Genomic DNA, 25,108 nt, shown 5'->3' on the forward strand with positions numbered 1-25,108 from the left:
ACCTTTTTCTAAGGCCAAGATTTTGCTCCTGTACAGTACTAGTGAGCTTAGAATTGATTTTTATTTGAAGTCAGGATGGTTTTCTTCACTGTGCATCACCGTAATCTATCCAAAATCTAATCTGCTATTTTACTCTCTAGTTATTCATCTGAACAATGTCTTTCCCAGATCTTTAGTGGGTTTTTGTCCTCAGGTCCCTCAATAGCTTGGTATGATCAGAAGGCGGTCACCTGAGTGCCCAGCTCCCTTTTCAAGTCACTTGTATGTTGAGCAGGTCCAAGCAGAGATTGATCCAGCAGTGCATCCCTCATCTCTATGCTACAAGGACCACACAATCACTCCACCTTTAAACAGCTACTCATGCCAAGATACTTGGTCTTAGCCCATTACAGTTTTGCTTCTTTGACAGTTTTTGTCAAAAACCTTCTAGAAATCCCAACGGGCTCTATCAGCCAGAAAACTTTTTTCACAAGTTTAAAGATATTCAGTAAACTACAGTGTTCCAAACTGCCATTGAGAATGCTTTCTTACACTGCTAATCAAAAGATGTAACAGACTCTTGAAGGCAAGATCTCATTTTTGAACTAAAACAAATATAATTGAGAGGATTCCTTACCCCCAGACTTCCCTGTGTATAGTTTTCCCTTTCTGAAGAGCCTATCCCAAAATCCCAGATCCCTGAGGATGTATGTCCATGCCTAGACAAGATCAAGCACTCTCAAATCATTCCAGTAGAGAACAGATTGGAAAATGTGTCACAGCAACAGTGTTCAACTTTGAAGACATGTACCAAAAAGCTTCATTCCAAAGACCTCTTCTGGCAAGACTTCGGGCCCTGAGTCAGGCATGGTTTGTTTTTAACATGCAGTGATTTGATAATGCAGTGATATCAAAGGTACTTTATAGGGCAATACACAGTCAGTTAAATCCTCTTTTTCTCCCTTCAAATTTTGCTAAGAACACTTAATTTCAAGAGACATCTGGATTCCATAGAAAGGATATGAAAATGCACAACCACGTCATTGCAGCACTTTACTGAGTGATGCCCGTGAAGTGTGTGCCCACACCATGCCCTAGCGAAACCCAACGGGATCGAAGGGATGTAGGGAGGTTACATTGGGAACACAGCGCATCCTTTGGCCTGTTGTGTCAGCGCGGCCCGCGGGCACCAAGCGGAGCCGGCACCCTCACAGGGGCTCCCGGGCTGCGCTCTCGCGGGGCAGGGCCGGTGCCGCCGGGCCGGGCCGGGCCGCGGGCAGGTGCCGCGCTCGGTAGAGCTCTACGCGCGGCGGGCGGGGCGCGCTGAGGTCAGTTCCGCCGCCGCGCGGGCGGGGGCCGGGCCGGGCCGGCGGCGGGGGGCTCGCTCGCCCTCCCTGCCGGAATGAGCGCCGCAGGGCGGGGCGGCAGCGGCCGCGCAGGACGCGGGGCGGCGCTGCGCTCCTCCTGTGTCCGGAGACAACAGCAGCGGCGGCGGCGGCGGCTGGCGGGGTCCGCGGCCAGGGACGCTGCCCTTGCTCCATCCCCCTCGTCCCGCTCCGAGCCAGGTAAGGCCCCGGGCCCGCGGCTGCCGCCGCCCTCCCTGCGCGGGGCCGCGGGGCCGGAGCGGACGCGGCGCGCGGTGCTGCCCCCTGCGGGCCGGCGGCGGCAGTGCGCGGCGGCGGCGGCGGGCGGAGGTTGCGCTCGGGCCCGCGCAGCGCCCGCCCCGCTCCGCATCCCCCGCGGCGCCGCGCTCCTCGGGCCGCCTCGCGCTGCCCGCGGCCGGGGCAGGCCGGCCTTCCGCGGGGAGCCGGTGCGTGGGTGGGCTGGGTGCCCAGGAAAAGGAGGGTTTTGGTGCTCGCTGTCTCGTGGACGCCATCAGGCCGCTTTGGACTCGTCTGGACTAAAGCTGTTGTCCAGGTTTGTCGTCTTGGTCATCCTGAAGAAAAGGAGCTCTCGGGTTAGTAAATGTATTCATGAGCTAAATAGAACGTCCTGTGTTTTGTGTGCAGATAAGGTTCTTTTGAGTGTTTGGGTATAAGATTGGCTTAATTGAATCCCATATTGAATTTTGTTGCAAGACAGTCTATCATTGAAAAGTGCTACATTGGACACTTGAAGTAATTTAGGTATATAAACCGATTTTCTTCTAAAAAATAATCCGGTGTTATCGTGTATGTAGCCAAAATGTCCTGCAATGTACATTTAATTTAAAAAGTCTGCTTTATAGTTAAGAAGACTAGTGGTGCTTTACAGGATTTTTCTAGCAGTCTGTTGTGCATTGTTACTGCAGTAGGTGGTTGCAGTCAAGGCTCTTTTCTTGCACGTACAAACCGTATGTGACTGATTTTATCAGGAATGAAATCTGTGGAAATCAATTTTAACATCTACATGAGTGCTTTGAGATGAGGGTATGGAGGGATATGTGCTTTTAATGGCACTCTTCCCCCTCTTCTCCCATTTTCTTCAGTGCCATACTTCCTTGCTGTATTTCCTACAGGCCTTAGAGCTCAAGAGTAGGGTAATGCTTTATACTGGTCAGTATGCTCTGGATATGCAGAAAGACTTTGAAAATCATTGTAAATTGTGTGAAATGATGAAATGAACAGCACAGATTTAAAAAGAATTGATCATACATGTAATGATAAACAACTCTACAAACGTCTCTGAGCACTCTAGAATACTGCTTTTGATACAGTAGTTGTTTGGTAGTGCCTTGTTTAGCTTTTTGCAGGAAGACCACCAAGCAGTTGAATGATGTGACAGAAATGTGTCTCTTTCAGATATAAATAAAGCTAGGCCTTGTTCCTTGAGCCGCAGGGAAGCAACCTCCATTTCAGTAGAATGCTGCATGGTACATACATGTACCTGCATCCATACAATGCCAATAATGTTAGTAGATTGGACAAATTTTCACTTATGCATTCAAAAAACAGCGACTTCCTTTCAATCGGTGTTTTGCATGACTTTGTAAGCAATAAACATTTTAAGTGTAATTGATTTTTTCTGTAGAGTGAAAGAACTGTATATTTTTTAATAAAAATGAGCTCTAAAAACTTGGTGCATGGTCATTGCTCTTCTTAATTGTCTGCATTGTCACTCTTCATTCATTTTGCTTTGAAAAACCTCATGTGAATTTCAGCTGAAAACCAAGAACTGTTTCGACTGTGTGATGAGCTGTTATTGTGAGACAAAATGGCTTTTTAAGAAGAAATACTTGTAGGCGAAATTTCTTTGGTGCATTTGAATTGTTTGTTTTTAATACAAAATTAATTATTTTAATTAATGCAATATGTAATACTTGAATGAAGCACTCTGGTTTTCTCCCAGTCATTAGGCCTAAAATTAGTGACTAGTAATTGGCAGCTGTGTAGTTGGGTCAGTAGAACAGTTAACTCTGCTGAACAGAGGTAGTTGATGTTAAACAGTCAGTGTATATGTGAGTGTATGTATATATATGTGTGTATATATATGTATATATATATAAAATTGCAAAATACAGGCAAGGTAATTTTAAGCATGCATAGAGATTGACATTTTTCACAGTGGCTCAAATTTTATACACTGCATCCTCCTGATGCAGTGATGCACAGTGTCCTCCAATTCTGTTTAAACTTGTTTTTCTTGGGGATGGCTTTTCAGTACCAAAGCACACCCTGATTATTGGCTGCAGTCTGTGATCTTTGTGCATGAGAGGTGTGTGCTTTGCTGAAGTAAGGGCTCATTTATTTGTTCACATAGGCTAAATACATCCTGCTCATCACACCCTTTTCATTGATAGCAGCATGTAGTTTGAACTAAAGGAACCTAAAGCCTTGGAATGGATATATTCTTCTTTGAAATGATGAACAAATTTTTGATGTATTTGAAGTAAATAGAAATTTCCAGTCTGACCATGGCTACATCAGTGGTTTTTAACCTACTGCAGTGCAAAAACCCTTGTACTGGTTGAATTTGGCTTAGTCAGGCTGCAGAGGATGTTTCGTCCTATTTTCCTTTGTTTCAATGCATCCTTATTTTTTAACCTTTATGTAGCTGGGATATCCAGAGTTTAGAATGCCTTTTAATTTCTGTGCATCTGTTAGTCTCTTGTGTCTTGAGCAGCAAAGTTCAAGATATGATTCTGTCATGTGAAAGGTGGAAATGTTTGTTTTGTTGAATGTCTGACCTTTTAATGTCACTGGATTGCAGGTGTTCGGTCGGAGTGAATGGGAAAATTTGGTTGATCTTTCTTGTGATGTCTTTTTTTCCATGTGCTTTTTTTTTCTTCTCCAAACTGGATTCTCTTTTTTTTAATGTTTCCTAATTTGGGTACTTTGTTGTATTTCTTAATACATTTTTTTCTTTTTCTGAATTCATTCCTGTAAAGACATTATGTGGAATTGACTTTGTCAGTCTTAGTGTCTCTTATTTAATTTTTCATCCATCCCATTCCCTTGTTTTCTATTGAGACTCTTTGTAGACTTTGAGGTCTTCCTCTAATATTTTTTGGGTTGGTCTATGTGCACTGCATATGATTATAACTCAAAAATCGATTATCTTTTAATTAAATCTTCTGAAGCATGTTTCTGCCAATCCTTCAAATACCAAAACAAATCTTTAGGGGAATTCCTCCCCCCCCCCCACCTTCCCCAGTGGTATGGAGTGAATGTATGTAATGTTCACCTCCCTATGTACATTTATGATCTTGGCTTTCTGAATTTTTTTTTAATACAGGCATGAAATTACAATATAATTTTGGGCTTGTTTTATCCAAAATAAATATAAATTGGAGCTGTTTGTATCAAAACCTTTGTTATTAACTGGTTGTTGTTCAGGGTACATGGTGAAAAACTAGCTAGGAAGACAGCAGAGATGTTACTTTGACATCAAGTGGTTATTCAGTTCTTTTTTTTTTACCTTTTACTGGGTCTGGCTGGGATGGAGTTAAATTTCTTGAAAGAAGCCTGTACAGTGCTGTGGCTAAAACAGTCTTGATAACACACTGGTGTTTTGGTTGTTGCTGAACAATGTTTGCACAATCTCAAGGTTTTCTTCTCCCCCCCATTTTATTGAGTAGCCATGGGGTGGACAAGAGATTGGGAGGGCACAAAGCTGTTCTTTGAATTGCCTCTGTTAAATTTTTCTGGCATAGTCTTGGATTGAGAAGCCCAGAACTGTTAAATTGAAGTCTTCTAAAAATGTCGGACCTTGTTTCTTGTAGTTTCTTGCCCTTTAAATGTTGTGGGTTCTTTTTCATGTTCTCCCATAAAGTGAAATCTACTGAGTTTAAAAAATACAAGAAAATTCTCTGGGTTTATACTTTGTTTTTGTGGTAAAGGATGCTGATGGCACAAATTTTCTATACTTTGCTTTCAGTTAGTTCACATGGAAGGCAGTTTCAGTATTAATGGATAGATGTTAACAGCAGAAAAAGGCAAATAGTGATATAGCTTCCCCATTTCCTTTCAAATGCCGTGTTACTTCTTTCTTAAAGCTGTACAGAAATGCATGAAGCATCTTTGGTCTGGATCTTGAGCTTATCAAGACCTCTTATCATCTTTCTCCTGAAACAAAACAGTGGATGTCCTGAACATAGGCCTACCACCACACTTGTGTGTCAACATGTTAGTCTTAAGTCTAGAAAGTGGTACTAGCCAGGGAAGGATGTTCCATCTGAACTACCGCAAACATTTTGCTTTTCAGTCTTCTTTAGAATCAGGGTAATAGATAATGTTGTCCACACTAGAATTGCTTGAAGAAAATTCTCCAGATCATGATACAGCAGTCAGGTATGTTTTCCTCCTTACTGCAAGGCTGCCATTGATTTGTTTTTCAAATTGTGTGTATTTTCACAGCTGTCTGCATTGCAATGAGATGGGATTACTACAGTTCTAGAACTACCCACTAAGGAGTTTTAGTGTACACCCATCCATCTGCTTAAGAGTGAAAAGCTTGTTATGTTGCCCCTAACCTGTTTTCTAACTTACTTTTGCTGATGTTTGTGACTACATCAGAACACTTTGAAGAGCCCTGTATTTAGGGCAGCATTGATACAGCAGTTGTGAATATTGATGGAGTATAAGGAAGATCATGGAATCACTGAGTGGTTTGTGTTGGAAGAGACCTAGTTCAACCTCCTGCCATGAGAAAAAACGCTTTCCACTAGACCAGATTGCTCAGGGCTCCATCCAGCCTGGCCTTGAACACTGCCAGGGATGGAGCATCTCTGCACAGCTTCTCTGCACAGCCTGTTCCAGTGCCTCACCACCCTCACAGTAATGAATTTCTTCCTAATATCAAATTTAAATCTACCTTTCTTCAACTTGAAGCCATTTCTCCTTCTCCTATCACTGCATGCCCTTGTGAAAACTCCCTCTCCAGCCTTCTTGGAAGCCCCCTTTCAGTGCCTGAAGGTGCTATAAGGTCTCTGTGAAGCCGCCTCTTTGGGCTAAACCAGCCCAGCTCTCTCAGCCTATCCTCATGGGAGAAGTGCTTCAGCTCTGTGATAAGCTTTGAATGGGTCCAGAGGAGAGGCACTGAACATCTTCCTTGTGTTGGGGGCCCCAAAGCTGGATGCAGCTGCAGTTCAGGTGTGGTCTCATGAGAGCAGAATGGGACAATTGCCTCCCTCAATATGCTGGCTAGGCTGCTTTTGATGCCATGGTATGATTGCTTCTCGGTTGTGAGCACGTGAGGTGCAGGAAAACCTTCTTGGATCAGATATTTACTCCTGTCAAGCCGCTGGGGAGATCACAGAATTATTTAGGCTGGAAAAGACCTACAAGATCATCAAGTCCAATCTTTAACCCAGCACTGCAAAGCTAGCCACTAAACCATATCCTTGAGTGCCACTTTGCATGTCTTTAATATCCCCAGGGATGTTAACTCCATCCCCAGAAGGTAACTCCACAGCTTCCATAGATAACCTGTTCCAATTATTGACAACCCTTTCAATGAAAAATTTTTCTTAATATTCTATCTAAATGTGCTCTGGTGCAACTTGAGGCAATTTCCTCTCTTCCTGTCACTTTTTACCTGGGAGAAGAGGCTGACACCCACCTGGCCACAGCCTCCTTTCAGGTAGCTACAGAGAGCAGTGAGGTCTCCCCTGAGCCCCCTTTTCAATACCCCGAGCTCCCTCAGCCACCCCTTGTAAGATTTACTCTCTAGACCTTTCAGCACCTCTGTTGCCCTTCTCTGGGCTTGCTCAGGCTCCTCAATGTCTTTCCAGTATTGTAGTTTAATTTCTTGATTGCCATATAGGAAGCTTGTGATGGGAAGCTGCTTTAAGTGAACTCAGCACTGTGCTTTTGGAGTCCAGTCAGGCCCTGATCTCTGTAGGTACACTGGGTGAGGGTCTGGTCTTCAGGAGCAGAAGCCTTTTGGTAGGGTGTATTGGAAAACAGAAGTAACCTCATGCAAGTGAGTCTGTTTGTGATTGCAAGTGTGTGCAACAGTATAGCTAATGATGTTAAATAAGAAAGGTGTTGGTTGGACTTCATGTATGTCTCAAAAGCCTAATTTGATTGTTTATTTTCTAAATAATAGTAGTTTCTTAGTCTTGTCAAAAGCTTAAAGGCTGAGATCTTCCTCCTGCTAAATATAGTAGAGAGACAGAGTGCTGGAACCTGTGGGCCAAACATATTGCATGTGTTAATTTGGTGTTTTACAGTGATATTACTGATCTCCCTCTGCCTTATGTTGCATTGTTTATTTTGCTTGATTGACGTTCTGTTTTATCAGGATGAAGTGAATTATTTATATGCTTGTCCACATATATAGATGTGATTACACTGTAATATTAATAGAAGAAAAAGTGATTAATTTTGCAGCCACAGATTGTTTTGACTTCATTGCTTTGAGAACATGTGAAGCATAAATCACATCTTGTTACAAATTAGTGTTCAAGACTGTTTGTATCTGAAACATTGGCACTGATTAGAAAAGAACTTCCTTCTGTATGTCGAGAAATTCCATGCTAGCTTAAAAATTCCTTTATTTAAAAACAGCCTAGTAGTTCTGTGTTTCTAGTAACCATCCTAGTCACATTCTCTTTCCCTGCAATTCACATAAAAATGGAAGTTGCATGTTTCTTGATATCTTGTTCTGAGTTGAGGGCTATATATGAACTGAAATCATACTCTGCTGCTCAGTTCTGTTATCAAGTATCTTGTTTGGCTTATAAATATGTTTCTTAAGTGTAAGATTTTTCATGACATGGGAGAAATACCATAAACTCTTCAGGTTTTGATGCATAGCAGGTAATTACACAAATTTGGGAATGTTTTGAATGAGAGCAAATGCTAAAGGATTATTTGATTTGGTATGTTTTAGAGTTATTGGTTGTATATACAGAATATAATCAGTGGTATATTGAGAGTAAACTTGCACTCTGTAATTCAGTTGTAGTCCACTAATAGTTCAATTATTAGTTCATTGTATTTCAGTGATCATTGAATCTTAATTGACTTAATGTTCTGCTTTTTATTCTTTAGCGCTGCAAGCTGATCGACTAAGAACATGGAATATAATATGGATGCAGTTGCTTGAACATCATTTCTTCCAAAGCTTGTACTCTGCAGATTGGTAGCCTGAATCATTGATAAGAAATTATACACCGGACTAATACCAAGGAAACATTCAGTCTGTTGATGTTGTGTTTAATGAAAATGATGCAGAGTTGCTTCATCTGAAATGCAGTTGAAAAAAATGAGGGAAATTTTACCAAGATTGTACTCTGGCCAAATTAATGATAAAAATAATTCTTTAACTACATCCCCAAAGCAATCTGATGATAAAATAAATCTATCAAAAGGGGCAGATGACCAGAACTGCTGTTACCAAGGAACTGAGGCTGAGAACAGTAAGTTGTCACTGATAAGCTGTATAAAGTGCAGAAATGTTCAGAAAATTTCAGTGCAAGATATGGAGAAGCATAAGAAGCTTGAGTGGACTGAAGACAGAAATTTCATCTGCAAGAAGTGCAGTCATATTGAACCACCAGCTTTCGATTTTGTTCCTGAAGGTGCCAATGCTGCAGACTATGAAAAACTTGAAAGAAAAATCCCAAGTAAAACCCAGAAAATGTTTAAAGTAAAAAATTTTCTGCCAGGCAAATACTACTGTGATAAATGCAGATTTTCAACAAAGGATCCTTTACAGTATAAAAAGCACGTAGGGCAACATGAAGAAATTAAATTTCTTTGTTCCCACTGTAGTTATGTATCCTACACCAAAGGAGAATTCCAGAGACATTTGGTGAAGCACACTGGAACCTTTCCATATCAGTGTGAGTACTGTGAATATGGTGCTGTTAGACATGACTATATAGTTAAACATACGAGAAGAGTACATGAAACACCCAGAAAACGCCTGTCAAGTACTCTCATGAACCACAAGCAAAAGAAGCAGAGTCAAAGCACTTTATGTAAAAAGCAGAAATACAATAAAATTCCTTTCCAAAATGAACTTTCAAATTTGTCTTCAAATATGGTTTGTGAGATTCCAAGTAAAGCAACTAAAACAGTCTGCTCATCTCAAAATGTAGAATGTAGCATAAACACATCATCCGTCCAGGATGAGACAATATTGGAGCCATCTGAACTGAGTGTATGTGAGAATCAGAGTGTGGAGGTTGAGGTTTATTCTCCAAAAACAGAGCCTTTACAACCTGGGATGCCTTTAACAGTAATTGCACCATCTGAACTTGTAGTTCCTTCCAATTGTTTAGCTCAGATAGTAGAGCTAAAAATAGTGAATGGAGCACAACAGCTGGTTCTTAAACTAATTCCTATGAAAGAAGCAACTTACAAATCTGTGAACTGTGCAGAAGAGGAACTTGAGAATCAAAGTATAGAACGATCTGAAGAAGTAAAGAAAACATCTTCTGTCTGTCAGAATGAGTTACTAACTATGGAAGTGAATGTAAACAAATTATCCAGTGTTAGTAACCAGCTTAATTTGGATAGTACACATGACAAGAATTCTGAATGTTTTTGTTCCTCTGATTCTCAGCTCTCAGGCTATAGCTCTATATCTGTACAGAGGGAAGATACATCAAAATTATGCTTTCATTTGGTGAAAGGTATTGATGTCCATTCAGGTGTTATAGAACTTTGTTCTCAATCTCTGGTGAAGAACAGTGCTGAAAAAAAAAGTGATCTTAAATCCTCGAGGGGGAAAGTAGATGGAAAAAATAACTTGCATCGTGATCTGTACTGTTATGAAGAAGGCAAAGATACATACCGTCCAAAATACACTTCCGTTTCTGAAGGTAAAAATTCCAAGATTGTTTCAGTAGAAGCTGCTCAGGAGGGCAAACATTTTTCTGCTGTCTATAAAGAAAAGGATACATTGTCTGTGAAGAGGGTTGACAGAGAACATAGGAATCTACCAGTCAGCTCTACTGAAGCACATATGGCTGGAAAGGGTTTTGATAAAAAATTTATTGCATCCTCTGAAGGAGGGAAAAACTTCCACATTACTAAAACTGCAGCTTTTGAGGATATAACTTGTGGCTTGAGCAAAGTAAAGAGAACTGAAACCATAAGCCAAAAGAGTAGTCATCTTCTGGAATCACTTGAACTACAGAAGATGGAAAATAAAGGCAGTCCTTTTGAAGGACCTGTTATTTCATCTGTATTTTCTCTTAGCTCTGGGACTGAAAATGTTCCAGAGGATGTCAGATGGGATGACACAATACGCAGGAAGAAATCAGCAACATTGCTGTGTAGAAAGATTGCGCAGCTCATGTCTGCTGCTGAACCTAACATGAAATCCGTGCCCTTGAGAAGTCAGGCTTCTAGTAAAAAGTTACTTTTGCCTCAAGAAAGTTCAGGAAGCTGTGAGGGAGCTGTTTGTGCCACTGAAGTGGAACAGCCTGCAACTTTGTCTGAAGCACGTGGTGGAAGAAGTGTGATGAGTGAAGAACACAGTGAAGATCAGCTCTTTACATTTGCAAGAACTTCTAAAAACAGGGTAACTAAAAATTCCCATGTTGCTACCCCGGTGTTCATCCCTAAAGGGACAATGCTGAGAGTGCTGAATGCTACCAGCAGTCAAAGCTCATGTGGAATAGAACACAGGGGTGAAACATCAGCTCCTGTGCATCACAATGAAATGTTCCTGCCTCGCCCAGTCCCCATCAGTGTTTCTGAGGCACTCAGCAGTAATTTCCCATGTTTGCCTAATCAGAGTGAACCAAGTGCTGAGTCCCAAACTATATCACTCAGGCAAAGACCAAAGCGAGAGGCAAGTGCTAAAAATAACAGCAAGCAAACTAGTGTGGCATTTCAGAAAGGCAGTGATGTGAGCAAGCAAAGCAAGCCCTATTCAAAAAGTCCCAAAAATAAGGCAAGACAAACAAGATTCAGAGAACTTCCTAAGAGGAAAACAAGAGCTCAGTCAGAAACCACTTCAAGTTCTGATATGTCATACCTGTTGACAGCAAGGCGTCTTCGACTTCTTCCTCTGAAAACGAATCAGTTGATAAAATGCCCTCGTCGTAATCAGCCAGTTGTGGTACTAAACCATCCTGATGTTGATTCACCAGAGATAATTAATGTCATGAAGACTATCAACAAGTATAAAGGTCAAGTCCTGAAAGTAGTTCTGTCAGAAAGGACAAGTAGTTGTCTTGGTGTCAAACGTTATCGAAAGCGTCTTACTCTTCAGGATGGTGAGACAGGAAACCAAGCAAAAAAGCGGAGTATGCTAAAAATGAAGCTAAAAAAGACCCACAAAAACAACTATCAAGTGGTGGAAACTTCACCAGCTGAAGCACTTAGGTGTCTCTTTAAGTGTTGGTTTTGTGGGAGAGTATATATGGACCAAGAAGAATGGATAAGTCATGGACAGAGACACTTAATAGAGGCAACCAAGGGCTGGGATGTTCTTTCTCTTCAAGCAAGAAAACGTTAAGTGAGAGCCTAGGGAAGGTTTCCCTTCTTGCTTTTAATGAGTGACACTAACTTGCCTAAAATGGAGGATGGAAATAACTGCTTTATTTTGCCAAAAGTCCTCTGCTATTAGCAAAGTGAAGAAGAGAGTAGAGGTACAGAGAGATAGAGAAGCTGATAGGGAGGATTAAGCACCACTTTGCACTCTTGTGATTGAAATTTGTATTGGAGACCAGCTTCATCTGTTCCATAGGAAAAATTTGAAGAAGATTTGCTATGCAAACATCTTTCTAGTTACCTTAGGATACTATGCTGTACGTGGTTTGTGCTAGGTCTGTATGGATTAAAATCTTAGATGATGAGATCTTTGTAAATTTAACAGGATTAGTTTGCTTTATTACAGCATGGTGTTTCAAAGATCGAGCACATCTGTATGGAAATGCACTTTTGGTCCTCCATGGACAGCAAGTGTAAGTCATAGGTTTTAGTGGCAAATTAAGCATTACACATAAAAAGTAAAATTTAAATGCAAGTGCTGTGTTTCAGTGGAACAAAAACACTTCTGCTGACTTCAGAGGAGGTACAAGGGTGTAAATGAAAAAATCTATGGAATCAGTTACTCCTGCTAGGTCAGATAGCACAAAAAATTTACTTTTGTTTAGTACTGAGTCTTTACCTAGACTGTGTTGTGTAGATGAGAGGGAGCAGAACACCAGGAGGATTATGTGCCATCAAGCCAGAGATACCTTCAGGCTTGGGCTGATAGTGGAAAGCACTTCTCTAAATGGCCTCAAGGCTGTTCTAAAATAGTATTAGCCAGACATAAACTCTGTACCACCTTGTGTGTGATAGAAGCATTTACAGACTCAGTATTTGATTAGAACTCTAGTTGGTGAGCTGATTTACTAGGCAGCTTGTTGAAGACTTTTCAAACTGAAAAGCCACGTTGCACAGCTTTTACATGACAGTGTTGAACCAGATTTTCAGTGCAATCTTTCATCGTATTTAAGAATTTAGATGTTGTTACAATTTATTTTTTGTAGGCCTCAAATTCATACAAGCATGTGCCTAGTTACAGATTATGTCTGATGCGTACTGACTTCAGTGCAGTGTAAAACATTGCTCAGTTGCTTAAACACTTCTCTAAATCAGGGCCAAATGACAGCTTTTTAGTAAAAAAGAGGGATAGATGACACTGAAGTTACTGTTTCTGTATGTGAGCTGTGGATGTTTCTCTTCATCTTGTCAATTTTAAATCATTTTAGAATCATATAGAATGAAGTATATTGAAGCACATATAACAATTAAAATAATGTGTTACAGTTTTAAAAATATGAAAATCGATACTGACTCTAATGCTGGATGTGTGTTCTATGTTTGAACTGGGACTTCTCTGGTAAACTGGTAGTCCCTAAATCTTTTCACTGATGGTGCATTTTTGTAAACAGTTTATCTGGGAATATTTTTTTATATACTCCAGCAGATTATACATTGTTTTGATAAAATATTTATCATATCTACATTAGAATGTAAATATTTTAAAACTACATCTGACTGAGGTTTACTTTCAAAACCACTTATTGCTTTCCCATAATTTTGCAATACAGTGTTAAAATCCTTCCGATAGCTGGTGCTTTAAGTCAGATCTTTTCATCGTGTACACATGGAAAATTTTTGTATCATTTGTATCAGACTAAACTATTCCACAGAACAAACTTTGTTTTTCCTGTTTTGTCAATAATAAGGAAATGACAGTTCTCATTTTGTATTCAAATGGAATTATATTTTTTTAGATGGGTACACTTGAGGGTTTTTTTCCCCACTTCATACGCTTTGATGCCAAACCTAACAGTGCTATTTGCACTTTCAGTGGTGAAAACAGTTGCGATTTTAAAATTATAGCATAACATATAAAATGAATACTGAAATGGTTAACACAAAAAACCCCATGGTTAGCATTCCTCTTTTGTTTTAATTCCTTCAATACAGGTTACTGGTTGAATTAACTTTGTTTCTGTAGAAGCTACCAAATAAATAGTTTTGAATTTGCTTTGTAAGAGTTGTCACTGGCAAAATCAGAACATTGCTCATGAAAGCTGTACTGGGGGAAATGGAGAAAGTGTTGCTGCTCAGCTTTGTGGATTCTGGGTGGTTTAAGTACACTAGTAATGCTTGTCTTTTGTAAGCAAGTTTACTTTAGTAGACATCTGCAAAGCTCTGTACGTCACTGCCATAATCTGTTATCTAAATTGTTAAACCTTGGGGTTTTTATGGTTTTTAATTTAGATATTTCTTTTGTTTCAACATGAAAACCTTTTGTAAGTTAAATTGTATTGTGGTTATGAAATTCTTAAAGCAGATTATGTCATGCTTTTTGTTATGAACTCTGCTAAACTCCATTTTAGCAGCTTCTGTTTTTTTACTTTTATTAGATAAAAATATGTCAGAATAATTTCCTTCAAGTTTAACAGTGTCATCAGTTTGAGAGAAATAATTTACAGTGGATGTTTTCTTCCCTTTTGACTCAGCAATGAGAAATAAAATGATTCAAAGAAAATAATAATCAACTGCTGAATTTTTTTAGAGCTAGTTTGTACCACTACATATTATGTCATAAATTGGGTTGGAATGTTGTGGTTTTGGGCTTGAGTGGTTTTGTTCTTCTTGTTCCTATTCTAAAAGGATAGAGTAACTGAGGTTCTAAAGTAACTGGGTTATTGTACTATACCTTTTTTGGTATATTACAGTAACCTAGTCAAACATCCAGTGTGGTTAGGCAGGTTATCAATGCTGTACAGAAAAATCCCTTCGTGTACATATGGAAATGTAGTTTGCCTTCATATACATACAGAATTTAGGTAGGCTTCCAAAACTCAAAATTGTATGAATAAATATTTCTGTATTTTTTTCTGGAAAAATAATCACATTCTCATGTTCTTTGCTCATACATACTAAAGTATGTTTTCTTGCTGGGTTTGAAGTACATCTACTCTTTCTACTTAAGATTTTTATCTCTTCATTTGCATATGGTATGAATTCAAAGTGACTGTTTGCATAATGGTCCTACCATGTAAGTGTTTGAAGGCTCAGGTATGGCATACAAGTATCTACTACTTAAGTTGGAGAGTAAGTGCTCATTGAATAATAGAATTTACATAATTACAGCTAGCTTTAAAATCTCCAGTGCCTGTAAGCATCAACTGACACTAACTTCAGTGGCAGCTGAGCGCAGCTTGTTGTTGAGCAAACATATGCACACCACATGAAATTGTTAGACAGTGAGAACTGTGACACACAGTGTTTCATGTGTATTTTTAAAAGCAAGAAGATTTATTTAATGACTGTGGTATACTTTATTAGGTTTTGCTACTTAGCAGAGTTTAAGTGACATTTAGGTAAGCAGGGGCAAGTTTCATTTTCATCTGAACATAAGAAGATAGAGTGCAAGGTAAGCAAATTGCTCAGTCATTGTCAAGATATCAGGAGTCGGTCTCCACGCCTTCCTGTGAATTAATATGTCGACATATTCTTTACTTGTACCCTCAAAGTGAAAGTGCAACAAACAAAAAATGGAGTAGATCTGTAGAACGCTTCATTATATTATGGGGAGCTCCTTGCTCAAGAGGCGAATCTGATTTTTGAGACGTTTCAAGAAGTGTTCTATTTATATCTGTACAGATGAATCAGCGACAATGAGGCAGCAAAGGTCAGCCTGCCTTGAATGGGTGTGTGAGGTAGCATTGTCCATATCAGCCTGCCTTGAATGGATGTGTGAGGTAGCATTGTTCTCTGTGGTTTCCTGACTGATCCTTTCCGTCAATGAGCGTTATGGGAACGGATCTGTAGAAGTCAATGATCTCTTCCACGGAATTAAATTTCTGTGGGGGGAAAGATAGTAATCAGTGACTGAAAGTGAAGTTGCTAGATGGTTTAATCTATAACAGTAAAAGACTTGCAAATGATAATATTAAAATAGGTAACATTTTGCATGGAATTATGATTAGATGAAAGCCATTCTAAAAGGAAAAGCACCATATTTTGATCCTCATATTTCTTTTTTGTGTCTCTGTCATATGCAGGACAAAGCAACTAGCTCCTTAGGGAAAGGAAACATTTCTAAGCCCTGGTAGTGCAGTATCACATATAAAAGGTTGTGATGGCAGATGTGAGAATAGATATTGAAATGATGAAGCAACTATAAATTGTTACTAGTTTTTTTTCCTGCCCAAATTACACTTAATTAGCAGTACATGATATTTTACGCTGCAAGTTTCAATGTACCTTATTAAATTACACTTTGTTTTCCCATTCAGTTTATTGAGACAGTTGCTATAGAATCCCTTTGAAGTATGGAGCAAGAAGCATCATGTTCTCTCATGCTCAAATAATGACATTCTCCAGGCAACTCCTCAAGTGATAAAGGTCTGGTTCAAGGTTGCTGACCTGATCAAACAGCAAGAGAAAGCTACACAAGGTGTTTATTCTCATCTGCCCTAGTGGAAGAATCCCATTCCAATGATTAGCAGTCCTTCAGTTTGAGTTCTGTTCCCTGTGTGTACCTTCTAAGCTCTCATCACACCACAAAGCTCTCATCAGTGTTTTCCTCTTGAGCTAGCCTTTGTATTACTCATTGTATTAAACCACCAGAACTGCACACAGTAACGAAAGCTTACTTTGACCATTAATACTTATCACCTATTTATATAACATTTGCTGTAAGCGTGGCTCTTCATTCTACACTTGGTGGTGTCTCATGGTAGTGTTTATCACCCCCACCTGATTGACACCTAGTTTATAACAACAGAATCTGATTAAGGATGTGATTTGGGCAAACTGTTCCTGTATTAAGATCTCAAAGCTAGTATGGTAATTTTTTCAAGTTTTGTTTTGATAATTTTTACATGTATGCATTTGTTTTGTCTTTGCTTATGTTCAAAGTCACTGTTGCTAGTGAAAACTGAGGCAAAACTGTGGTCTGTATTTCATGCCTTATGAAAGTACTCATTACTTTTTTTATTCTAAATTAATACTTCCAGCGCCTGTTCTTTTCCTGTGTTTGAATGTTTTCTGGTTGGGAAGTCAGAAAGTCTACAATGATTGTTCATCTGCTTTGGAAATTTAATTAGGCTTCACTAGGTTAATGCCACATTGTTCATTTTTCTAACTCTTTGGTAATGGGTGAAAAATGTCTCAGAATTTGATGTTCTCTGCTCTTTTAATGGAACTCCACATTTTCTTAGGTGTAAAGACACCTGAAGACATAAAGATGAAGAAAATTCCGTATTTAATTGGTTTCCCTTCGCTGTGTGAAGAGACTCAGCCCATCTCTGCTGCTGTAGGAATTTCCTATCTGCAGGTCTCCAGACTGTTCTGGGGAGATGGGAGTAGGGTCTCAAGGGTTGCTTGTGAAAGGTGTAGCTCTCAGTTGTGGTGGGGGGGTGGTGTAACTCTGGGCTATGTTGCACAGCCTGAAGGAGACCTTTCATCCCTGAGTTGTCATTTAAGCTGTGGACAAGATGCTTATCTTGTAAACCTCACTGAGCTGAAGGTCCTGGCTCTTTGTTGTGCCACTTTTCCTGCAGTAGCTGTTGACATAACACTGTCACTGGGAGGCAATGTGGAAGTGCTCCCTGATCTGCTGGGATGGGCCAGACCAGTTTGGTGGCTGCTGAAGGTGGGTGCAGCTAATCCTTTTGGCTCACATGGAAATTAATTGAGTGAAATTATGTGACTGTTATGACTTACAGTTTGAAGATGAAAGGTTGCTGCAAATGCAGTGGTGAGGATGGAGAAAGTATCTGTAGCTGGAACAGGGAGATCCAGAGATACACATCAGGCTCTGCTCTAATCTTCTGTGTAAAGCAGGCTCCAAGATAAAGAGAAGCCTACTTCTGTCTTTCATTTTTACACATTTTTCACTGCATTGGGATTTGAGACTGACACTACAGAGATGCTAAAACCATGTATTTTGCATGTGGCAGATCTAGTTTTGAAAAGGAGATAAGAAAAATATGTAAACTCTGTGTCATGATCAGCTTTAAATATGAGCAAGGTTTGTATTTCATCATTTTCAAAAGAACTATGCAGATGAAAAAAGCCAGTGTTACAGGGGTCTCTGGGTCTTTAATAGTGACATTGTCTGGAGTAGAGGAAAGGAACAGCCAAGTAAAGGGTGCTCAGTTTTGAATATAAGTTCCTAAATTCCATGTATGTGTCATTTGGAGATCTGAACTTTATAGTTTTATGTAATTTGGCCTTTAGAAAGCTCAATATGGTATATTAAATATGTAGGTATGAACATCTGTGGCTAATTAGCTAGCAAAAATGTAGCTCCAGTAAGAGAGTAAATTATTTTCTTTTTTTTAACCTTCAATTTCTTATATTTGAGTTTTATACTAATTTGGCTGCATGCAACTTCAGTTACTTTTACCATAAAAATCTGATGATCAATCCCTTTTTTCCCTCCTCACAACCTTACAGGGCTACATGGGAGCTAATAATAAAAGCACTCATGAGAGTTAAATGAAATACATTTTGAAAAATAACTGTTAATTTAAAATCTTATTTGGTGATACAATATGTTAACAACTTGTAGGCTGTATAGTAAAAATCGGAAGTTGCAATAAGATACAGAAACTTTGAATAATTATATTTATGTGTGAGGAAAAATGTGTTTTTAATGGATGAAAATAGACTAATTCAAAAGTGAAAACACACTGCAAGACCAAACCTCTGAATATAATCACCAACTGTGGAAAAATGTAATAGGTCTGCACATGTTGGTTGGTGTTTAGTTTTCTTTCTCATTGGCTTGAAGAGGGAATATTCAGCTAATCTAGATGGAGCAGCAAGGTCTGGCTGCACTGCAAAATGTGGTGTAACAAAGGATATCCCTGCAGAAGGGCAAAGCAGAATGCTCTGGAAAGCTTTTTAATGGGTACTAAAAAATTACATGCAGCAATTTTCTGTAATTCACAGCCTTACAAAGTGTTGTCACTTTCTTTGGAAAAAACCTTAGATAAGCTGCAGAAATTGAGGTGAGAATTTTCAAGAAAGAGCCCTTTTGGGGAACCCTGTGAGACTGCCTGAGATAGAAAAAGCTCTTCTGAGCAATGTTGGTGCCACTGGTTGTTCATTACTGCATATGTGCTTTGTGCCCTGTTCTATTTTCATGTCAGCTGCTGAGAATAATACATAGAAGTGGAAGATTGCCATGTTTGTGATTCCCTGGCACAACACTTGGTTGACCAGCAAAGCAGTTCTGATTTTTTCTGTTGTGCTTGATCCAGGGGAAGATTTGAGTTAAAAGAAAGAATCCTCCAAGAAGAAGGCATAAGGTAGGCAGTCATGATTACTGATTTGGCCTGGTAGAGCCAAGTCTTGGATGTTCTGTGTGTTGTTAACTGGATGCTTGGAATTCTTATTTTGGAGCTGTACTTTGCAATTGGACTAGTCAGTCCTGACCCACTGTTTAAGATATGTACTGTCTGTGCAGAAGTTGGAACAAGCAACAAAGTCATATATTTTGGTATTTCCTGAGATGGGAGGGATTGTGTTCTCCTTCCTTTTAGTTCAGTAAAAATTGTTCATGTACTGTTCAAGTAATTTTCCAGTTACCTTAATCGTTAAAACTATTAACCTAATGAAGATTTAGTTCTGTGTCTTTATTCTCTAGTGAGAATAACATATACTACATTATGCTGTAGCATGCCTTATTTGTGTCATTGTGTCTGTTCTGAGCCTGTTTGTATTAGAGCCATTACAGGAAGACTAAACAGTGTCAGAACCATGGAAAACTAAACTTGCTTTCTCCTAAGTCATACTAAAATTCCAGGAAAATCATCTGGGAGTTTCAGTTAAGTAATGAAGCCAGTGCTTTACAGAATACTGATGGTCACTACAGCAGCACCAGGATGATGCAGTACAGGTCTTGATTTGTACAACCTTCCAGCTTCCAAACTGTTTCACTGTGCTTGCATAATGAAGGATTTTCCCCCCTTTATCATTAAGCAAATGTTCCTGAAGAACGACTTGCCAGTAAACATTGTTCCTCTTGTGAAAGCTTATGGATCCTATCCCATGTTTTCTAATAAAAATTCTAATACAAACTTTGGACCCATCAAATGCCTTAAATCATCTCGGGTCACTTGTGATTTCAGGCTTTTTAAAGTCTAACTATACAAAAGGTAAGTTCTGAAAAGTGTTTACATGCATGAAAAGGATATAATTGAAGATTCAGCTGCAGAGTTTTTGCTGGTTCACCTGAGTTGGATTTCTGTTAGTGATTTACATAGCTAATGACCCATAGGAGTTTGTTGCCTTGCTTTTTTGTTCTGTAGTTGAGCATTCTTTAAATTTTACGTTGTGTTTGTCTTTTTTAAAATCTTTGTTTGGTTCTTTTGTTTTGTTTTGCAAGTATCACATTTTTATAGAGTTGACTTTCAGTTTTAATGAATTTTTTCTTGTGTGAAAGACTTGAAGATACAGTGTTTATCATTTAACCATATATGTAGAATAAGAATTAGACTTTTATCATGACTATAATTGAATTTAATTATGTAAAGAAGCTTTGCTCATCTAAAGGGATTTTCTAATTGAAATTTACCATATCTGAAAGACTGATTGCTAGGGACCCACATGATTTAATTGCTTCTGAATATCCATGACAACTGTTATCCTATTGCTTCATAGCACTAGGTCCTGCTGTCAGATTATGTGGAGCTGTATATATTTGAAAATGCCTGCTTAAATTATCACAAGTTTAAAAATATGCTAAAATAATATGTATACCAGAAAAGGTAGAACTTCTCTTTCCTTTTTAGTTTGCAGGTGTTACTTACAATAGATAGAAGTATTGTAAGTACTTAGAAGATTTTAAAATTGATGAAAATATGAATTTCAGCATGGTATGCAAAATTTGGTATTAAATTATGTTGAAGCTGCTCGAATTTTGAGACACTTAAAATTCGGGTATTGTAAAAGAAACTTTAATGAAACAGCAAGTTTGTTATGTGGGAGAGTTTGTAACTAATATTTAGTATTAAGAACTTGTGAAGTCTAACATAAAAGCCATGGGCTGTAACAGCAGATGGGATTTTACTTACACACTCTCCTCTGAGCCCTGTTCCCAAGGCATATTGTTGGCTCTCTTCCAGGAATCGTACTTTAATGTTGTATACTCTTCTTCCATAATAAACAACCAACACGTATGGTTCAGCCTTTGATTTCTTTGAACAATCTCTAACCAAGAATGTCTCATCCTGAATGATACAGATTTAAATTATAGATTGTATGGTTAGTTCACAACAAAACTTATATGCCATTGTGGACAGCTTACAGAAATTTTCCCCCAGGAGTTCACATCCCATGTTTTGACATAAATGGTACTTACAGTGTTTTTCTGTAACAGGATCTTCTCTGCTTTATGGCGATCATATTCTCCAACATACCACTCACATTTGTTTAAATCCTTAGTTTTAAGATAGCATAATCAGTGTATAGAAATTAACAACAAGCAGAATAAAAAACAGATTCTCTCTAATCTGCATTTAAAGCACATGCAGCACAGTATATAATGGTAATGCATCTATATTGAGAAGTCCTGTTAGGAATTGTTAATTAAATTAGACATTTACATTCTTATCCATGGTTTCAAGAGCTCATATTGGACTTTCTCAATCCACAGCTGAACATCCACAGCTTTCAGAGGGAATCAGGGGTGGTGCCATGTAGTGTTAATCCTGTTTCCTAAAGACTTGTACTTTTATGTAGCAAAGCCACTCTTTACCTTTTCAGTGGGTTTGGTAAGAGATTGCATTTCCTGTTCTACAAGCAAATGTTTTGATTTATTTTTGCATGCTGCGTATGATGTCGGAGGTGGTGGCTTCTTCACTGTCAAATTATCTACACTTAATGTGGAACCTGTAAAAGTAAATTCAGAAGGAAAAAGGTTGCATTCTTAAAAGCTATAATTTAATTTTACACTATGTTTTACTTAGTATTTTTGAGTGTAGTACTTTTAATTTGATATTAACCTTTAAAATTTAGAGCTGTCTGTTAAGAGTGGTCTTATGCTAATGCTGCATCAATGATTTCAGATTAATGCCTCCAGAGATTTAACACATAAGATTCCTGATGGTTTTTAATTGACTTCAATCTGACAGGCTATTGTGGACATAGCAAAATAATAAACTGTAAATGAAACAGCAAATGCTAAATAAAATACTAAATGTAGGACAAAGATAGTGGTTCATTCTGTTCTTCTTTCACCTTTGAGCCCTTTTATTTGTGTTGGATCCCAGTTGCTGTTACATTGGATCATATGAAAGCCTCTCATTATTCCATTGCCAACTAGGATTGTTTCTACCAAGCTGTTGAAACCTCAGATGATTCAGATGCTCTGCCATGCTGCTGAGTTTCAGTTTTCTCTGTGACTTGTTTGGGTTAACAAATTTCCTATACCCGGGGCTGAGGTTGCCCTCGCATTAAGGAGAAGCCGTTGGTCTTTGGCTGAGTGTGCCTCTCCATGCAGTGCTGCTGGCACAGGGGCCTGGAGTAGCTGAAATCCTTCTCCCACACCAAATGTGATTTGCTGTCTTTACAAGCTGGACCCAGCTACTCCAGGTCTCTGTGGAGCTAAGGAAATGCAGGGATTGGGTCAGGAGCACAAGTCATGTAATACAGGAGGCTTGGGCTGACTGTGAGGATGCAGAAACAGCGTCAGAAAAGCAAGGGCTTCCTTTCAATGTAAAGATCAAATGTAATTTTCAGATATGGGACATGAGGAAAAATTGTTAATTGAAGATAAAAACCACCATATTCTGCTGTATAACAGAAAACAGTTTTCTGTTTTTCATGCAATGCTTGTGGGAGAAATGATCCAGTGTCTATTTTAAAAGTAAATGAGAAAAATGTGTTTATCAATGGCTTCCATCTTTTCCTTCTGGTTACTCTCACCAGAGACAGTGCTGTTTGTCAGGGTGGTATTTCATTGTGCTTTATCTGCTCATGCTTTATCAGTTTATTATTGTTATGCTGGTGTGTAGCATATAGCAATATTAAATTTTACTAGGATGACTTTCTTTTAAGAGGGGAAGTGGTTTTCACTGCCTTTCACTGTTCCATTCATATTTGTTCATATTTGTTCCCTGTTCTGATTTATAACTGTGTTACTTTTGCTTTTAAAACAAGATAGCAGTAGACAAAGAGCCATGATCTTTAGCAGGTAGTCAGTCTGTTCAGTAATGAAACCACTGTTCAAAGGGCCTGGCACCAGACATCAACCTTTTGTTTCTGCAATCACTTTGACTTGTCAAAATGTGACATATTCTTACTGTTCAGCTTATTGGATCATGATTTTAGCATTTTTGTTTGCATTGCATTTTTAGTGGCTGGCATCCCCAGATTTATTTTAAAGAGTCCCCTCTGCTAGGGCCATAGTTGCTTTGGACCTGTGCTGTGTATTTTTTGCAGATCTTTTTCCTGGTGTGTCTTAAGGTGTGGGATAAGAAGGGTAAAATTAAAATTCTCTTGCAATGCTTATGTACCAATTCTGGCTGAGAGGGAGCTAACGACACCATGTCAAGAAATAAGATTTAATAAAATTAATATTTGTTCTTACAATATTCTTTAAGCCAAATATAGACTTTAAAGGCAATTATAGAGTAGCAGGGGAAAGGCTACTTATTTGTTCTCCCCCTGTTGCTTCAGGAAGGCAAGGAATTGACAGAGGAAAAAAGATACTCTGCTGTCCCAGAGAGCCTAAAGGAGCAAAAGCCCTGGTAAGGATGGTAGGAAGTGTTTGCAGTGGCAGCAGCAAACAGAGACCTAGATGAGCTTTATGGATTCTGTAAAGAAGGGTTTTTTTAGTAGGTGTCCAGAGGAGAGTGTGTGCAATTGCTACCCAGCACAAGAAGGAAGAGGCTCAATGGAGGGAGCCCCCCAGAATCTGGGAGCTGGGGCCTGTGAAGCAAAGCTGGGGGAGGTGGGCTTGGTTTGCTTGGCAGTGACCACAGTTAATTTGAATCCTACTTGACCTGAACACATAATGCAGTCCATATGTTCTTCCTGGTGGTATTTGCTTTTACCATAAGTTCATGTTAAGCACTCGTAGGTTCTTGGCACAGCCTGGGGGTTTGTTTTTTTGATCAAAAAGGACATTTGCAGAGACAGTTACAGGAGAGTAAAAGTATGCTGTGTAGTCAAGGACAGTAGGAAGTGCATTGAAAATCCTCAGTGCAGACATACAAGCATACAAGCAACCTGAATCTGTTTCTTATTCTGATTTTTCCATGTTTAGTTTGGCTTTCAAAGCAATCTCTGGTTCTTACCTGATCTGCAAATGTTCTTAGAGCTCCGTGTACATTGAGGGCTAGGAAAAAGCAATGAATAAAATAATGTCAGAAAAATATTTCTTATAGTGGCAGTGTAAGAGTCAAATTAGAGAGCAATGCATAGCTGTGCTTCCCCAGAATACCCCTTTCTCTTACTGATGGCAGCTTTGGGCCTTCCCAGGTTTTGGGTGGTAATTTTGTATTTAGTGTCTTTTGACAGATTTCCCTTATTTTCTGAGCCACTTTTTCAAATTGCATAGAGTTTTGGGGGCTTTTAGTCTTCATAAAAGGATACACTGCATGTGTAGTAAAGCACAGTTGCTTTTGTTCACTGCTAATTTCAGGTGATGTTCCCAGTGCCTCTATAGGAAGGCCCAGGGAGCAGTTCCTCCCTGCCTCTTCTGATTTTCTAGACCACTCCTGAGTGGCTGGCCAGGCAGTATTTTGTTGTGTTACACCGGGAGGAATACTGACCAAATAACTTCTCACAACAGAAGCACAAGAAGAAAGAGAATGCTAGGGGTCACAAATATGGTCATATTTGCTCCTTACAGTAATTTTATCCCAGTGAAATGCCTTTATTGTAAACAATGTTGCATGAGAGATACTGTATTTGTCTAGGGAGGATGTTAAATCATTCATACACTTCCTATGCTGTCTCCTATATTTTTGAGTTTTGTTGCATATTTCAGTGGAATAGAGATTACAGACATTTAGTAAGGAAAGATTTGTATAGGTTAGAAAAACAAAGTACGTCTAACTATGGAAGATTTCTGTGGAAGAATAATCAGCCTTTGGAGAGCCAGGTGTGTATCCTTTGTAAATAAAAATAGAAAATGAGGGGGAGAGGAAATTCTGAGGCTGGAGATAGCAGAACTTCTTTATACAATATATTTAACAACCTATCACAGAAATAGCAGC

General features: G+C 39.0%; 2 protein-coding genes across 4 annotated transcripts in view; one reads left to right on the top strand and one right to left on the bottom strand.

Annotated features, from left to right (window-relative positions):
• The first annotated feature begins 1,289 nt into the window (after positions 1-1,289).
• On the top strand, positions 1,290-25,107 carry ZNF518B (zinc finger protein 518B). Of its 2 annotated transcripts, none has more exons than XM_074541763.1 (2): positions 1,290-1,544; positions 8,454-25,107. In XM_074541763.1, exon 2 carries the CDS (start codon positions 8,653-8,655, stop codon positions 11,875-11,877), a length of 3,225 nt encoding a protein of 1,074 aa, XP_074397864.1. In that variant the 5' UTR covers positions 1,290-1,544; positions 8,454-8,652; the 3' UTR covers positions 11,878-25,107. The 2 variants fall into 2 exon arrangements, with proteins under 2 accessions (XP_074397864.1, XP_005485815.2); XM_005485758.4 differs by lacking the exon at positions 1,290-1,544 and adding an exon at positions 1,647-1,936.
• The window catches only part of CLNK (cytokine dependent hematopoietic cell linker), a 32,366-nt gene continuing 20,658 nt past the window's right edge, over positions 13,401-25,108 (bottom strand). For both annotated transcript variants that reach the window (XM_074541764.1, XM_005485759.4), the window contains exons 14-18: positions 24,185-24,225; positions 21,643-21,776; positions 21,247-21,324; positions 20,960-21,115; positions 13,401-15,733 (exon numbers count right to left, since the gene is read on the bottom strand). In XM_074541764.1, coding sequence (XP_074397865.1) covers positions 15,605-15,733; positions 20,960-21,115; positions 21,247-21,324; positions 21,643-21,776; positions 24,185-24,225 — 538 coding nt within the window. In that variant the 3' untranslated portion in view covers positions 13,401-15,604. The remainder of the gene's footprint in view (positions 15,734-20,959; positions 21,116-21,246; positions 21,325-21,642; positions 21,777-24,184; positions 24,226-25,108) is intronic.

The sequence above is a fragment of the Zonotrichia albicollis genome, chromosome 5 (assembly GCF_047830755.1).
Source record: "Zonotrichia albicollis isolate bZonAlb1 chromosome 5, bZonAlb1.hap1, whole genome shotgun sequence".
NCBI classification, from domain to species: domain Eukaryota; kingdom Metazoa; phylum Chordata; class Aves; order Passeriformes; family Passerellidae; genus Zonotrichia; species Zonotrichia albicollis.

Bases quoted from the DNA above. Each gene is read 5' to 3' on its own strand.
- ZNF518B (XM_074541763.1), top strand. From the start codon at position 8,653: ATGCAGTTGAAAAAAATGAGGGAAATTTTACCAAGATTGTACTCTGGC.